Raw genomic sequence first — 17,287 nt, forward strand, 5'->3', positions numbered from 1 at the left:
GGGAAAGATGAACGGAGCAAAGTACAGAGAGATCCTTGATGAAAACCTGCTCCAGTTTGCTCAGGACCTCAGACTGGGGCGAACGAAGGTTCACCTTCCAACATGACAACGACCCTAAGCACACAGCCAAGACAACGCAGGAGTTGCTTCGGGACAAGTCTCTGAATGTCCTTGAGTGGCCCAGCCAGAGCCCGGACTTGAACCCGATCGAACATCTCTGGAGAGACCGGAAAATAGCTGTGCAGCGACACTCCCCATCCAACCTGACAGAGCTTGAGAGGATCTGCAGAGAAGAATGGGAGAAACTCCCCAAATACAGGTGTGCCAAGCTTGTACCCAAGAAGACTCGGCTGTAATCGCTGCCAAAGGTGTTTCAACAAAGTTCTGAGTAAAGGGTCTGAATACTAATGTAAATGTGATATTTTCAACATTTCTAAAAAACCTGTGGAAAAAGTCAAGGGGTTTGAAAACTTTTCCAAATGCACCGTATAATACTTTTACTAAAACTATGTCTTACTTACTTAAATTGTTGTGCAACATCATGGGTAAAGTATGGGCATCGTCTTTCAGCTGAAATATTTTTGAAATTCCACTCTTGTGGGCATTTAACCATCACCACAGTTCCATTTAGAGCCTTTAAAGCCATTATTGTAAACTCAATCAAAACATCCCTCTAAGAACGACTAAAAGCATAGCTCTCTTGCTCTCCCCATCTCTCTTTCTATCTCTCGCTCTCACTTCTCTTTCTCCTTTTCTTTCTTTCTTTCTTTCTTTCTTTCTTTCTTTCTTTCTTTCTTTCTTTCTTTCTTTCTTTCTTTCTTTCTTTCTTTCTTTCTTTCTTTCTTTCTTTCTTTCTTTCTTTCTTTCTTTCTTTCTTTCTTTCTTTCTTTCTTTCTCTCAGCCACACACACACACACACACACACACACACACACAAACACACAGTAGACGTAATCCTACTTGTGAACTTAAACGTAGTCTGTGTGCCCTGTGCTTCACTCCTATAGCTTTAGTTTCTTTGTCTTTGATCTCATCTGTTGCTTTTGAAAATAATTTCTACACACAGTGAAGGACATTGGATGACTCAACATGAGTGAATGAATGAGAGAGTTCAACATCAGCCTTGTCTTTGATCCATGATCACATTGTATGCTAAGCCACATCTGAAGCAGACTGTAATGGTGAATGCATTGGTAACAGGTTATTTTACAGTGTATGGCTCCCTGTCTGTTTACAATCAAATTCAATCAAATGTATTTTTATAAAGCGCTTTTAACATCAGCAGTTGTCACAAAGTGCTATACAGATACCCAGCCTAAAACCCCAAAGAGCAAGCAATGCAGATTATTATATTCTACTATTATGGCATGGTCATTACATTGTGACAGTAGGTGGTTGGGCACAGCTGGATAGGCTGCTGCTTTGATGCTGCTCCTCTCCTGAATGGTAGAGAGGTGGAAGGCGAGAGAGAGAGAGCAGAGAAAGAGAGAGAGAGAGAGACCGAGAGGGATCTGAGATGAATATTTAATGCAGGAGCTGCGTTATGTCATTTCTGGGAATTAGGCCTCACTGACTGTCAGAAGGGATTGGAGAGGAGAGGTCAGATGGGGAGAGGGGAAGAGGAGTGGCAGCTGGTTGGATGCATACACACACACACACACACACACATACAAATGTGCATACCGTATCACATGTACATGCACATACACACTACAAACATAACAACACATGCACACACCTAGAGGGATAGTGATTGGCTGTAGTTCAGTGGTCCATGGTTGATGGGTTATCTGAGGGGCTCAGGCTGGGTGTGTGTGGGTGTCACGGGTCGAACTGTTGGCAGTCCCGTAATCCTTTTAAAGGTCAGTCTATCTCCCCCTTCTATCTCTCTCTCTCTCTCTCTCTCTCTCTGTCTCTCTCACTCACTCTCTCTGTCTCTGTCTGTCTCTCTGTCTCTCTTTCCCTCTCTCTGTGAGGCCTCCTAATTCAGCTGGTGGAGTGAGCCATCCAGGACCACCATGTTGGAACTCATTTGTTAACACAGTGTTCTCCCTTTGTTAGTGCCGGGCTGGAACAAAAGCATGAACACCCAGTAGCTATCCATCTGTGTTTCTTTATCCACCCTATCGCCTATTTCCCACCTGCTCTCACTCAGCATTTTCACTCTTTCTACAGTACTCATTCACTCACTTTCTTATGTTCACTTTCTCTCTCTTTCTGCTCTCCCTTGTCTCTCTCCTCTTCTCTCCTTTTGTTCTGACTCTCAGTGACAGACCCTTCATGCCGCAGTCTACCATTATCTTTTCACAGCAGCCAGCTTGTGTGTGTCCAGAGTGTGTGTGTGTGTCACAGGAATGTGTTTGACAGACAGAGAGAGGTCGTGCGTGTGCACAGCATCCTCAGATAATGTCAGAGCTTAAATGGCCTCAGATCCCAACCTTCAATTTAAAATAAAATCCCCCCTTTTAATCCTGAGCACTGTGGTCTTGTGTTGTAGAATAGATTACCTGGAGGTGTGTGTGTGTGTGTGCAAATGTTCCTGGCTGTGTGTATGTTTGAGTATTTGAGAAATGACAAGCCTTTCTGAGGCCAGGTGCTCAAGTGTCGAGAGCTGACTTTTTACTTCTGAAATTCTCCGAACAGGAAAGGTGTGTTTGTGTGAGTGACCGTGGGTGCGTGCGTGCCTGTGTGTGTGTGTGTGTGTGTGTGGGTGTACCGGAGTGAGGTTTCCAGCATACTCTCTACTCTGCCCCTGCAACCTCTACTGTAAAATCCCAGTGGCTCTGCCCATCTAATGGCTGCCACGGCTAGCCATGCTCTGTGTATGTAGCCATGTCATATTCCATTGATGAGGTCACATTCTTTCCGTGGGCCAGCTATGTAAAAAGCCAGACAGATGATTCCAGCACCTAGCCAGCCAGTTGGGATGACTGGGAGGCTCCGTTTCCCAAATCCCAAATCCTGGACGGGGGACAGGAGCGTGAGAGGGGGATTAGGGAGGCCAGAGGTCAACTCCATTCTGCCCCGGTGTAGTAACACACACATAACACACACATCTGTCCCCGGGAGCCTAACAGCTGGTGCCAAGGTCTGGCTGAACTTGGCCCACAAGCTCTCTCCTCATCCCACTGTACCATCTCTTTATCTGTCATTCTATCCATCTATCTGTCCATCCAATCTATCCATGTAGGGCTGCAATTGGAGCACTAGGTTTTAATACTGCCCACCCACGCACGTATGGATGTGAACACACACGTGTGCATTTGCATGACATGTGCACGAACACACACACACACACAGCCCCGCCCCTTACTATTAGAGTCATTAACTGGACAGTGATTGTATTAGTCTGAGCCCAGGAGACTCATTTAACTAAGTGCAGTAGGCTTGTGCTGCTGCAAGCATTTTGTGCATAGCTGTGTGTTCTAGTACACAGATCATTTGGCTCATGTATGCCTGGATATGCTGTACAGTATTATGAACTTCCATTTCTCATATTCTTTAATCAAAGGCTGTTTGATGAAGCAGGTCCACTGAGTGTAGTATAGTTTAATATACGCCAGTATAGAACATCAGTTTAATGTAAACCTCCTTTAGGATGGAGCCTGATTTGGAGTGGAGAAATGCTGTTAATGGTTGGGTCTTGTTGCCAAGGTTACCACTGATTAGGCTTTGGCGATATACTGTATATACATACCGTATACCAGGGTATTTTGAAATACCGTAATTGTTATTTTATTTAAAAAATCATAATGGGGGGTGTATTGTGTGTGTGTGGGTTTTCACACTTACTGGTGTTTACATTTACTGTATGTCTGAAGTACATTGAGTAAGTGATCACTTCTCCACCATCCTCTCCATCTCCCCTTCCCCTGTCTCCTCTGCCTTAGCCCTGGTTCCTTGTACTGTTGGAGCTGAGTGGAGGGAGGCGTTGGTTGTGCATGGCTGCTCAGCCTGCTCATAAATATCAGGACCCCACACCGGCCTGGTTAAATGTACACTGAGTGTACAAAACATTAGGAACACCTGCTCTTTCCATGTCATTGACCAGGTGAATCCTTGTGAAAACTATGATCCCTTATTGATGTCACCTGTTAAATCGAATTTAATCAGTGTAGATGAAGGGGAAGAGACAGGTTAAAGGGGGATTTTTAAGCCTTCAGACAATTGTTTTTTGTGTGTGTGCCATTCAGAGGGTGACTGGGCAAGACAAAATATGTAAGTGCCTTCGAACAGGGTATGGTATTAGGTGCCAGGCGCACCGGTTTGAGTGTGTCAAGAACTGCAACGCTGCTGGGCTTTTCACGCTCAACCTTTTCCTGTGTGTATCAAGAATGGTCCACCACCCAAAGAACATCCATCCAACTTGACACAACTGTGGGAAGCATTGGAGTCAACATGGGCCAGCATCCCTGTGGAACGCTTTCGGCACCTTGTAGTCCATGCCCAGACAAATTGAGACTGTTCTGAGGGCAAAAGGGGGTGGGTTGCAACTCAATATTAGTAAGGTGTTCCTAATGTTTGGTATACTCAGTGTATATGGAAGAGAGATGGGGGAGATGGGGGAATAGTAGGTCCGTCCGATTGGTGGTGGGACAGCAGAACGGATGAGACTCCACTGCCTGAATGACTGTATATTTGTATATTTCTTATAGTGCTACTACTGAATGTAAAGAGCCCAGTGAACATAACATACATGATAAATAAGGATGTTCCCACCAGTCCCATTGCCCAATGGTGGTTTGTGGAAAGTGTTTAAAAAAATGGACGGATCCTGCAGGGTATCGACTGAACAACAGAAAAGGTTTCTCTTCTGACTCTTTTCCTTTTACTCTCCCTTCAGATCATCAAAAACTGGAGCGAGAGGCCCGCATCTGTCGCCTGCTCAAGCATCCCAACATAGGTGAGTGCCTCCTACTGTACTTACCATAGTAGGCTAAATAAAAGTGTGTCTGTATGACAACCTGAAAAAGAAAAGGAGAGCTGCACACTTTAGGAGCTCAGATGCAATCATTTAATAACCTAATAACCAACGTTTCGAAAGACAATCTGTCTTCAACATCTGTATGACAACCTATAGTTGAAGTCAGAAGTTTACATACAACTTAGCCAAATACATTTAAACTCAGTTTTCACAATTCCTGACATTTAATCCTAGTAAATATTCCCTGTCTTAGGTCAGTTAGGATCACCACTTTATTTTAAGAATGTGACATTTCAGAAAAATTGTAGAGCGAATGATTTATTTCAGCTTTTATTTATTTCATCACATTCCCAGTGGGCCAGAAGTTTACATACACTCAATTAGTATTTGGTAGCATTGCCTTTAAATTGTTTAACTTGGGTCAAACGTTTCGGGTAGCCTTCCACAAGCTTCCCACAATAAGTTGGGTGAATTTTATCCCATTCCTCCTGACAGAGCTGGTGTAACTGAGTCAGGTTTGTAGGCCTCCTTGCTCACACACGCTTTTTCAGTTCTGACCACAAATGTTCTATAGGATTGAGGTCAGGGCTTTGTGATGGCCACTCCAATACCTTGACTTTGTTGTCCTTAAGCCATTTTGGAAGTATGCTTGGGGTCACTTGTCCATTTGGAAGACCCATTTGCGACCAAGCTTTAATTTCCTGACTGATGTCTTGAGATGTTGCTTCAATATATCCACATAATTTTCCTTCGTGATGCCATCTATTTTGTGACGTGCACCAGTCCCTCCTGCAGCAAAGCACCCCCACAGCATGATGCTGCCACCCCCGTGCTTCACGGTTGGGATGGTGTTTTTCGGCTTGCAAGTGGCCCCCTTTTTCCTCCAAACATAACGATGGTCATTATGACCAAACAGTTCTATTTTTGTTTCATCAGACCAGAGGACATTTCTCCAAAAAGTATGATCTTTGTCCCCATGTGCGATTTAAAAAACGTAGTCTGGCTTTTTTATGGCGGTTTTGGAGCAATGGCTTCTTCCTTGATGAGTGGCCTTTCAGGTTATGTCGATATAGGACTCGTTTTACTGTGGAAATAGATACTTTTGTACCTGTTTCCTCCAGCATCTTCACAAGGTCCTTTGCTGTTGTTCTGGGATTGATTTGCACTTCTCGCACCAAAGTACGTTCATCTCTAGGAGACAGAACGCATCTCCTTCCTGAGCGGTATGACGGCTGCGTGGTCCCATGGTGTTTATACTTGCGTACTATTGTTTGTACAGATGAACGTGGTACCTTCAGGCGTTTGGAAATTGCTCGCAAAGATGAACCAGACTTGTGGAGGTCTACAATATTTTTTTCTGAGGTCTTGTCTGATTTCTTTTGATTTTCCCATGATGTCAAGCAAAGAGGCACTGAGTTTGAAGGTAGGCCTTGAAATACATCCACAGGTACACCTCCAATTTGTTAACAAGAAATTTGTGGAGTGGTTTAAAAACTAGTTTTAATGACTCCAACCTAAGTGTATGTAAACCTCCGACTTCAACTGTACCTGCTGAGCGAGAGCAGTTTGGTGGCAACCAACAATGACAGGACGAAACCGAGGTGACATTGTTGTCAGTCTACTTGGGGAGCAGGCTAACAGGATAGCAGTTATTCATGCTCGGCTGGTTGCCTAGCAACAGGTGAAGTCTCTCGCTGTACATTTGACCGCTGCCAAAAAGTCGTTGGGATGTCCAGTGGAAAAAATTAGATTTGAGTGGTTAAATTCTGCCTATATTTCAGGCATGTTGGTTTGAAGAGCATTGGGGGTGTCTCCAGTGTCAGTGTGTTACATGGTGTCACAGCAGAATTTCATGGAAGAGAGATAGGGTATAGGCAAATGGAGGAAGCCAGCCAAATTAACTTATGCCCACTAGTGTGGGCCATTTGCATGGTCCGACTGGTGTGTGAGAGCCACGGAATTGAGGAGTCAACCCACCACCACATGCAAACTCAGGGAAATGACAGTCGTCACCTCTCCTCACACTGCAAGCCAGCCTCTCCCTCCACTACACTGAATGTGCGACATACGTGCAGGTCAGTGGAGGCTCCTCAGAGGAAGAAGGGGAGGACAATCTTCCTCCATGAATTTCATGAAAATAAAAATAGTGAAACATTAAATTTTTTATCCTTTTTAGATAAAACTAAACTAAATATATTCATGTCAACAAATAATTGATTAAAACACACAGTTTTGCAAAGAAGGTCTACAGTAGCCTCAACAGCACTCTGTAGGATAACACCATGGTGTAGCCGGAGGACAGCTAGCTTCCGTCCTCCTCTGGGTACATAGACTTCAATACAAAACCTAGGAGTCTCATGGTTCTCACCCCCTTCCATAGACTTACACAGTAGTTATGACAACTTCCGGAGGACGTCCTCCAACTTTGCAGCATGAAATGACATGTTATCCCCCCAATCAAAGGATCAGAGAATTAATCTAGTACTGAAAGCATAACATGCTGTCTAGACCGGGCACCCGCGTGCGTCCGCCATGGAGCGCATAATGATTTTGTACATCCACACCTAACGCGATCCAGACATGTAGGTTGAACTATCAAAATGAACTCTGAACCAACTATATTCATTTGGGGACAGGTCGAAAACACATAACACTCATGGACATTTAGCTAGCTTGCTTGCTGTTGCTAGCTAATTTGTCCTGGGATATAAACATTGGGTTGTTATTTTACCTTAAAAGGTCATTTTTTGTAGAATTTTGACCCATTTTGAGTCACACAAAATCGTGTGTTCTCTACTTCAACATTTAATACACAGATAAAAGGGGAAACTAATAGTTTTTAGTAATCTCTCCTCCTACAGTAGTAAGTAGTAGTAGTAGTGTTCTTCTTCTGTGGACTTTATATGTTAGTTGTGGACCTCAGTTCATCGTTCAATCACCCACAGCTAGCTGGCACTGCAGTGCATAAAATGTGGTGAGTAGTTGACTCATTTCTTCAAAAATTAAGGAGAAGCGAGAGAGATTCATTTTCAGTCATTTAGCAGACGCTCTTATCCAGAGCGACTTACAGTTAGTGAGTGCATACATTATTTTTTATTTTTTTCATACTGGCCCCCCGTGGGAATCGAACCCACAACCCTGGCGTCGCAAACACCATGCTCTACCAACTGAGCTACATCCCTGCCGGCCATTCCCTCCCCTACCCTGGACGACGCTGGGCCAATTGTGCGGCGCCCCATGGGTCTCCCGGTCACGGCCAGCTACGACAGAGCCTGGATTCGAACCAGGATCTCTAGTGGCACAGCTAGCACTGCGATGCAGTGCCTTAGACCACTGCGCCACTCGGGAGAACAGATATTTCACTTACTCACTTTCACTTACTTAGCTAGCAAATGCAGCTAGCTAGTTTAGCATACTCAAACACCCGGCTCAAACTGAGGGATGCTATGTTAGCTAGCTGGCTATGACTATCCAACACAACACTAGAACTCCAAGTTCCAAGTCAAAGTAAGCTTTGGTTTTACTAATTTATTGCCACCAGGGCCGGCTGTTGTAATTGCTAAACTGCTGACTGACTGTACACTGTACTGCATGATTGTAGCGTGTTTAGTTCTATTAGCTATGTTGACTATGACGTTTCTTTAGCTAATATGGTGACAACGATGTAGGCTGTGTGTAGCGGTTATGATATGGTTTGGCTTGGAAAGGTTTTTTCGCCTGGTCACATTCAGCTGATGTGTTGTGCATTGAAGTCCACAAGCGCAGGGACAAGATGAAAGGAGGAGACAGCGTAAATGTGAGAAGGAATACAACGTGGCTGCTATGAAAGTGAACTGTTTACGTGTGATCAGGGGTGTATTCATTCCGCTGATTCTGTTGAAAAACGTTAGCAAACGGAACGAAACGGGGATAAACATACCTGAATTTGTCCAATGGAAACTCTTGTTTGCAACTGTTGGACTAATCATTACACCATAGATCAGCTATATGCAGGCAAGAGTGTGCAAGGCGGTATTGAATGTGTCTGTCCCTCTGTCCGTCACCTCACATTTTTCTCTCGACCTGTGTGCACCTACGTTGTAAACTTTTATTCATTAACTAGGTTGTAGCAACCTCATGATGGGTATAGCGAAAATTGGAGTATCATGTAGTAGCCTAAACCTATCGATGTTACATTGAACTGGGTGAATGGAATATGAATGGCAGTCATCCAATATGCTGTAATAGAAATAAGGCCATGCTCATGGAAAAAATTAATTGTCCTCCCTCATCTTAAACGGCACCGACCACCACTGATGCAGGTGTGTGTTTGTGCAAGCGTGTGCAATGTGTGTGTGTGCGTACATGCGTATGTCTGTGTGTATGTGAGATATGTATGACAGGAATGTATATTGGGGAGATTGGTGTTGGTGGTGAGCTGTGTGGCTGAAGACAGGGGCACTGTGTGTGTGTGTGTGTTTGTGTCTGTGTGTGTGTGTGTGTGCAGGTGGGTGAGAGCAGGTGGGTGGGATCAGGCAGCAGCAAGCAGGCCAGGGAGACAACATGTAATTACACTTTCAAAGCCACAGAGAGAAGGGGGAGGTAGATAGGGAGGGAGGACCGGATAAAGCGAGGGAGGAGAGGACGAGAGAAGAGTTCATAGCACAGCATGAATGCCTCTTCTCCTACTGCCTGACTATATTAATGCGCTTCTTCAAACTACAAGCACCTACTTCCTTTTTCTTCCTTCCTTCTGCATTTTTACTTTTGCTTTCACTTGCTTCTCGTTTCTGCATTCTTCTCTCTTCGCAATTGCTTTTTCATTCTCTCATCCTCCTCTTTCTGCTCTCTCTCTTTCTCTCTCTCTTTCTTCTCTGTTCTCCAGCGGCATCTCATTCTGGTCCACCCGCCCTCCCCATCTGTCTCTCACCTCACCTCTCCCCTTCTTTCTCTTTCTATCACTTTCACTGTTTCCCTGCTCTCTCTCTCTCTCTCTCTCTCTCTCTCTCTCTCTCTCTCTCTCCCTGTCCCAGATTGTTCTCAGTCCCCTAAAGCACACTCCTTCTCTCCTTCTCTCTCCCTCCCCTCACCTCTCTGTCAAAGGGACAGCTTGTCATGTTTTCTGCTTGGACTGCAGATAAACTCCTAACAAAGGGAGCAATTGAGAGAGAAAGGAGAGAGAGGGGAGGGAGGGAGGAATGGAGCGCACTGCCGCTGGCAGGGCAGGCTAATTCATTCCAACACACACACACACGCACACACACTGACTCTCTGCCCCCTTTTGCTCTCTTTCTGTGCTCCTAAACACACATGTGACAGACATTGCAGGCCTGTACACACATGATTCACACACACCACGTACTGTTGGCCTTCACATCCTGTCAAACATAACTATACACACACTCTCTCACGCATATAGTACAGGAACACACTTATGCATGCACACATTGACTCACAAACACACATCCTGTATGGTTGCTCACCATCGTGTGCCATGAGCGATATTAGACGATGTGTTGAGGGACATATCACTAAGCCCCAATGCTTTGAGTGGCGTTAGCATTGGAAGTCTGTGTGTTCCCAGTGCAAATCCTGGTATTCCATGATGAGCACAGAAGCTCAGTGGGAACATCTACATCATTCTCTAATAAACCCCCCAGCTCACCATTGGGGTGGGGACCCCTTTGTTCCCACAGAGGCATGCCAGGCATGGGTGTGTTTGTGTCATTGGGATGGGGGGTCGTTGGGATGGGGGATGGCTGAACCAGCTGAATGTTCTGAGCTCATTGCGCCATATATCACTGAGGTGACACATGCACATGCACTACCGGTCAAAAGTTTTAGAACACCTACTCATTCAAGGGTTTTTCTTTTTTTAAACTATTTTCTACATTGTAGAATAATAGTGAAGACACCAAAACTATGAAATAACACATATGGAATCATGTAGTAACCAAAAAAGTGTTAAACAAATCAAAATATATTTTATATTTGAGATTTTTCAAACAGCCACCTTGATGACAGCTTTGCACACTCTTGGCATTCTCTCAACCAGCTTCACCTGGAATGCTTTTCCAACAGTCTTGAAGGAGTTTCCACATATGCTGAGCACTTGTTGGCTGCTTTTCCTTCACTCTGCGGTCCAACTCAACCCAAACCATCTCAATTTGGTTGAGGTCAGGGGATTGTGGAGGCCAGGTCATCTGATGCAGCACCCCATCACTCTATCACTAACACAGCCTGGAGGTGTGATGGGTCATTGTCCTATTGAAAAACAAATGATAAGCCCAAATCAGATGGGATGGCGTATCACTGCAGAATGCTGTGGTAGCCATGCTGGTTAAGTGTGCCTTGAATTCTAAATAAATCACAGACAGTGTCACCAGCAAAGCACCCCCACACCATAACACCTCCTCCTCCATGCTTTTCGGTGGGAAATACACATGCGGAGATCATCCGTTCACCCACACCGCGTCTCACAAAGACACAGCGGTTGGAACCAAAAATCTCCAATTTGGACTCCAGACCAAAGGACAAATTTCCACCGGTGCAATGCCCATTGCTCGTGTTTCTTTTCCCAAGTAAGTCTCTTCTTCTTATTGGTGTCCTTTAGTAGTGGTTACTTTGCAGCAATTCGACCATGAAGACCTGATTCACACAGTCTCCTCTGAAGATTTGATGTTGAGATGTGTCTGTTACTTGAACTCTGTGAAGCATTTATTTGGGCTGCAATTTATGAGGCTGGTAACTCTAATGAACTTATCCTCTGCAGCAGAGGTAACTCTGGGTCTTCCATTCCTGTGACGGTCCTCATGAGAGCCAGTTTCATCATAGCGCTTGATGTTTTTTGCGACTGTGCTTGAAGAAACGTTCAAAGTAATGATGGACTGTCATTTCTCTTTGCTTATTTGAGCTGTTCTTGCCATAATATGGACTTGGTCTTTTACCAAATAGGACTATCTTCTGTATACCACCCCCTACCTTGTCACAACACAACTGATTGGCTCAAACGCATTAAAAAGGAAAGAAATTCCACAAATTAACTTTTAAGAAGGCACACCTGTTAATTGAAATGCATTCCAGGTGACTACCTCATGAAGCTGGTTGAGAGAATGCCAAGAGTGTGCAAAGCTGTCATCAAGGCAAAGGGTGGCTATTTGAAGAATCTCAAATATAAAATAGATTTTGATTTGTTTAACACTTTTTTGGTTACTACATGATTCCATATGTGTTATTTCAAAGTTTTGATGTCTTCACTATTATTCTACAATGTAGAAAATAGTAAAAATAAAGAAAAACCCTTGAATGAGTAGGTGTTCTAAAACTTTTGACCGGTAGTGTACACTCCCATGCAATCACACATACAGTATATTCAAACTTGATGTCTTACGCCACACATGCCACATGCTAACACATAGTGTGTAGTATACTGGCTACTGAAGACAGTGAACAGACATGCTATAGGACTTAAGTGGCAGATCAAATACTACTCACACTGACACCTGCTCATGTCACCTGAATGAAACGGCTTAACCTCCTACCTAGAAAGAACTTCACTTCCACAGCCAGAGGCAACAGGGGATTGAGCAAGTATGTGTTTGCCCACGCAAATATCTTGCTTTCTAGGAACTCTAGGTCACATTTTTACACAAACAAGCTCACTGTCCTAAGTGCGTCCCTGGGGCTCAGTGGGAAAGCAGAGGAGTAATTGACGAGGCGAGAGATAAGGAGATAAGAGTTGACTGTTATTTAACTCTCTCTGTTTCCCTGTCTGTCTGTGTGTCTGTCTGTCTGTCCCACAGTACGACTACACGAAAGTATCTCAGAGGAAGGCTTCCATTACCTCGTCTTTGACCTGTGAGTATACTGATACCGTTCAGCCGGTCCCACTGCTCTCTCTGGCACATATACTCTCACAACTCTCATACTTAATGGTGCTTACTGCTTAGAGAATACAATGTGGCTTTGATTCCTACGGAGGCCACATGTAATGACTATATGTACTAATTATAAGTCTGCTAACTGACCATATTATTATCATTAATACATCCAATACCAAAAAACCATCAGAAATGTTTATTTCTTTAGTTACAGTAATACCTACTGTGTTGTTGTACTCCAGAGGCTGTGATGGTGTCTATGGTTATCAGCAGTGGTGTAGACCAGTGTTTCCCAACTCCAGTCCCTGAGTACCCCCAACGGCACACATTTATGTTGTAGCCCCAGAGAAACTCGAGGCCTGGAGTTGGGAAACACTGGTGTAGACTGAGAGTTTTATGTAGAACATAGTCTAGTGGGTCTGTTCTGACAGGAGGAGAGGATAGGGTGACATGTCACCACTCAGATAGCACTGTGTCCCCACAGGGCACTCAGGGGAGGGGAGGGGAGGGAACATATCTATGGGTTACACCCTAGCCCCAATTGTTGGCAACATCCTTCCTCAACCAAAACACTTACTTAATTGTCTTAGACTAAGTTGTCTTTTGCATAAATCATGATTTGATGTGTGTGTGTGTGTGTGTGTGTGCTCTCTCTGGGCTGTGTTTCCTGGTGTCTCTGGTAGACTGGGTGTGTGCCATCATATGTGCTTCCAGACTGGTGTCCATGTGTTGACTAAGCTGTTGTTTCCCTCCTCCCAGTGTCACCGGTGGAGAGCTGTTTGAAGACATTGTTGCCAGAGAGTATTACAGTGAGGCTGATGCCAGGTGGGAACATACACACTCCCGTGCACATATGCACACACACACATTATGCAAACACACTCTCCTATATGCACACATATATAGTACAGGACACACTGTCATCCTACATCCATATTGAGAACACACAACACTGCAACTGTTGCCCCCAACCTACCTTTGTTTGGGCCTCATTGAAACCCAGCTGTGTCTGTACCATGTATCTTTGGAAACCTTTGTACATATGAACATAGTAAGGGCAAATACATCCTCTTCTTCGCCACATGGACATTGTGTGTAACTATACAGCACCACACTCATGCTTTCCTCCCTAGGGTGAGTATTGTCCTGGCAAGGTGTTTGTGTGCCGTGTGGGAGAGAGTGAAACTTGGTGTGGGCCAGGGGTGTATGGCTGTCAGAGGGGACAGGAAGCTGCAGGCAGCATGTGGACAATATGGAGGCTCTGGCCCAGAGGCCTGCTGTCACGCCCTGACCCTGGGGACTCTTATTTGTTGAGTCAGGGTGTGTATTTTCTATGTGGTCTAGATCTATGTTGGCCGGTGTGGTTCCCAATCAGAGGCAGCTGTCGCTCGTTGTCTCTGATTGGGGACCATACTTAGGCAGCCTTTTGGCACTAGTGGGTTGTGGGATCTTGTTCCGTGTGAGGTTTGTTGTGTGTACCTTAGGACGTCACGTATCGTTGGTTTATTGTTTTGTCGTTGTGTTTATTCGTTAAATAAACATGTTTGCATATCACGCTGCGCCTTGGTCCGTCCCGTCTATGAACGAACGTGACAGAAGATCCCACCAGACCTGGACCAAGCAGTGTGCCGAGGAGGAGCAGAGAGGATGGACTTGGCAGGAGATGAGAGAGGATCTGGCATGAAAGATGGAGGCCCTGATCAGGGTGGAGAGGCAACCCCAAGAAAATGTTGGGGGGGGGGGGGGGGCACACGGTGTGGATGACGAGGCAGCAGGAGGCCGCGACAGGGCGGATCTGCTGGTTAGGAGAGGAGGCCACCAGGTTACGGGGGCTATTGGTTCAGAGGAAGCAGAAGGAAGGTGTAGAGGCACGGCGAGAGGAGCTGGTTAGGCAGCAGAAGGAGCGGGGGTTAATAAAGGAACCCAGTCCCGCTCCTCGCACCAAGCAAGTGGTGCGTGTCGCCAGTCCGGTCCGGCCCGTTCCTGCTCCCCGCACTAAGCCAGTGGTGCGTGTTCCCAGTACGGCCCGACCCGTTCCTGCTCCTCGCACCAAGCCAGTGGTGCGCGTTGCCAGCCCAGCCCGGCCCGTTCCTGCTCCTCGCACCAAGCCAGTGGTGGGCGTCGCCAGCCCGGCCCGGCCTGTTCCTGCTCCTCGCACCAAACCAGTGGTGCGCGTCGCCAGTCCGGTCCGGCCCGTGCCTGCTCCTCGCACCAGACCAGTGGTGCGTTTGTCCGGCATGGCCCGTGCCCGGTCCACCGGTGCCTGATCCGGCACCGGTCAGCTGCTCCACTCCGGAGCCAGAGCAGTCCGCTCCACCGTTGCCTGATCTAGTTCCGGTCAGCTGTTCCACTCCGGAGCCAGAGCAGTCCGCTCCACCGGTGCCTGATCCAGTTCTGGTCAGCTGTTCCACTCCGGAGCCAGAGCAGTCCGCTCCGCCAGTGCCTGATCCAGCTCCGGTCAGCTGCGCCACTCCGGAGCCAGAGCAGTCCGCTCCACCGGGGTAGTCCTGCTCCGGTCAGCGGCTCCACTCCGGAGCCAGAGCAGTCCGCTCCACCGGGGTCTAGTCCTGCTCCGGTCAGCGGCTCCACTCCGGAGCCAGAGCAGTCCGCTCCACCGGTGCCTGATCCAGTTCCGGTCAGCTGTTCCACTCCGGAGCCAGAGCAGTCCGCTCCGCCGGTGCCTGATCCAGCTCCGGTCAGCTGCGCCACTCCGGAGCCAGAGCAGTCCGCTCCACCGGGGTCCAGTCCTGCTCCGGTCAGCGGCTCTACTCCGGAGCCAGAGCAGTCCGCTCCACCGGGGTCAAGTCCTGCTCCGGTCAGCGGCTCCACTCCGGAGCCAGAGAAGTCCGCTCCACCGGTGCCCAGTCCAGCTCCGGTCAGCGGCTCCAGTCCAGACCATGACGTCAGCCCCTCTCCAGGTTCGGGGTCTCCCACACCAGGGTCCAGACTGGGCCTGGCGTATCGTGAGAGGAAGGAGAGGGGAAGTAGCGCGCGAGGTCCAGACCAGACCAGGGGCGCAACAGGGAGGCAAAGAGTGAGAGGTCGTCACGCCCTGAGCCGGATCCGCCTCCGAGGCGGAATGCCCACCCGGCCCCTACCCTGTTATGTTTATGTTGTGCGGTCGGAGTCCGCACCTTTGGGGGGTGGTACTGTCACGCCCTGACCCTGGGGACTCTTATTTGTTGAGTCAGGGTGTGTATTTTCTATGTGGTCTAGATCTATGTTGGCCGGTGTGGTTCCCAATCAGAGGCAGCTGACGCTCGTTGTCTCTGATTGGGGACCATACTTAGGCAGCCTTTTGGCACTAGTGGGTTGTGGGATCTTGTTCCGTGTGAGGTTTGTTGTGTGTACCTTAGGACGTCACGTATCGTTGGTTTATTGTTTTGTCGTTATTATTTGTTAAATAAACATGTTTGCATATCACGCTGAGCCTTGGTCCGTCCCGTCTATGAACGAACGTGACACCTGCATTGCTCTGTTCTGGCTGCGAAGAGTTTCTCTCCAGGACAGAATCAGGGGCCGAGCTCAACCACGTTGCCTGAGCTGCTCATTTAATCAAGCAAAAGAAGAAGAGAGCGAATATGATAGATAGGGTGAAAAATGCCTCCGGGAGTATGACTCCTCACAAGTACAGGGAGAGGAGAGAGAGGTGCAGAAATAGAGGGACAGGGAAAGAGACTGGATAACCAAGAGAGGGTGAGGGAGGGAGAGAAAAAGAGGAGAGGGGACAAGGAGGGAGAAGACAAAGAATGTGGGGTAGAGTGAGAAAAAATGTGTACGAAAGATAAGAGGGGCAACAGAGAGTGAAATGGGAGGGAGGGCGAGAGACAGGGAGACTTTATTGGGAAAGTGCTGGTGCCTGTGTAGTGGGATGGAATGGAATGCAGGGCACAGATTTGGCCAAATTTGGATAAAAATACATGCTTTTCTCCTGATTACTCTGAAAGAAAGACACAGAGAATATCTCACGGGTACTACGGCCTCCTAGGACTCCGTCTCTCATAGCATCCGTTCTCTTCTCTCTCTCTCTCTCCTTCTTTTATTATTCTTTCCCTCTTCTATTTTCTTCTTCCTCCACTTTTAACCCAGTCTGACTAGATGGAAAGGGGCTGTTGTTTTTAAGGGTCGATTGATGTAAAACACCACATTAGTGGCCTCTCAGCTCTGTTTTTAAGTAATACAATGTGTTAGAGAGTGTAAAGACAGAGGAACCAGACCCTGTACTATCAAACCCACTTCTCCTCACACATACTGAAGTTAATAAAGACCTTATTCACTATGGCAGTCTACAGATGATATCTCTCACCATTTAGCCCTAATAGGCGGCTGGTTTTACCCACAGACTGTGGAAAACTGCAGATAAGTCACTTTGGTAGTCGGCGGCAATGTTTAGAGTAAGGCCAAAAAGCACCAACTTCAGTATGACTTAAAGTTTGCCTTAAAACTCCATTGGAGGAGTAGGCACATCTAGATGGAATATAACTGTGTGTGTGTGATTCGTCCA

The 17,287-nt window shown here is 46.7% G+C and overlaps 2 protein-coding genes across 11 annotated transcripts in view; both read left to right on the forward strand.

The window, feature by feature from the left end:
* Positions 1-17,287, forward strand: part of slc17a5 (solute carrier family 17 member 5) — a 583,343-nt gene that overhangs the window by 321,092 nt on the left and 244,964 nt on the right. The gene's annotated exons all lie outside the window — the stretch shown is intronic.
* Positions 1-17,287, forward strand: part of LOC311110625 (calcium/calmodulin-dependent protein kinase type II subunit gamma-like) — a 105,565-nt gene that overhangs the window by 52,365 nt on the left and 35,913 nt on the right. For all 10 annotated transcript variants that reach the window (XM_084153149.1, XM_084153152.1, XM_084153153.1 and 7 more), the window contains exons 3-5: positions 4,844-4,903; positions 12,706-12,760; positions 13,543-13,608. In XM_084153149.1, coding sequence (XP_084009275.1) covers positions 4,844-4,903; positions 12,706-12,760; positions 13,543-13,608 — 181 coding nt within the window. The remainder of the gene's footprint in view (positions 1-4,843; positions 4,904-12,705; positions 12,761-13,542; positions 13,609-17,287) is intronic.

The sequence above is a fragment of the Coregonus lavaretus genome (assembly GCF_964263955.1).
Source record: "Coregonus lavaretus genome assembly, chromosome: 36".
Lineage (NCBI taxonomy): Eukaryota > Metazoa > Chordata > Actinopteri > Salmoniformes > Salmonidae > Coregonus > Coregonus lavaretus.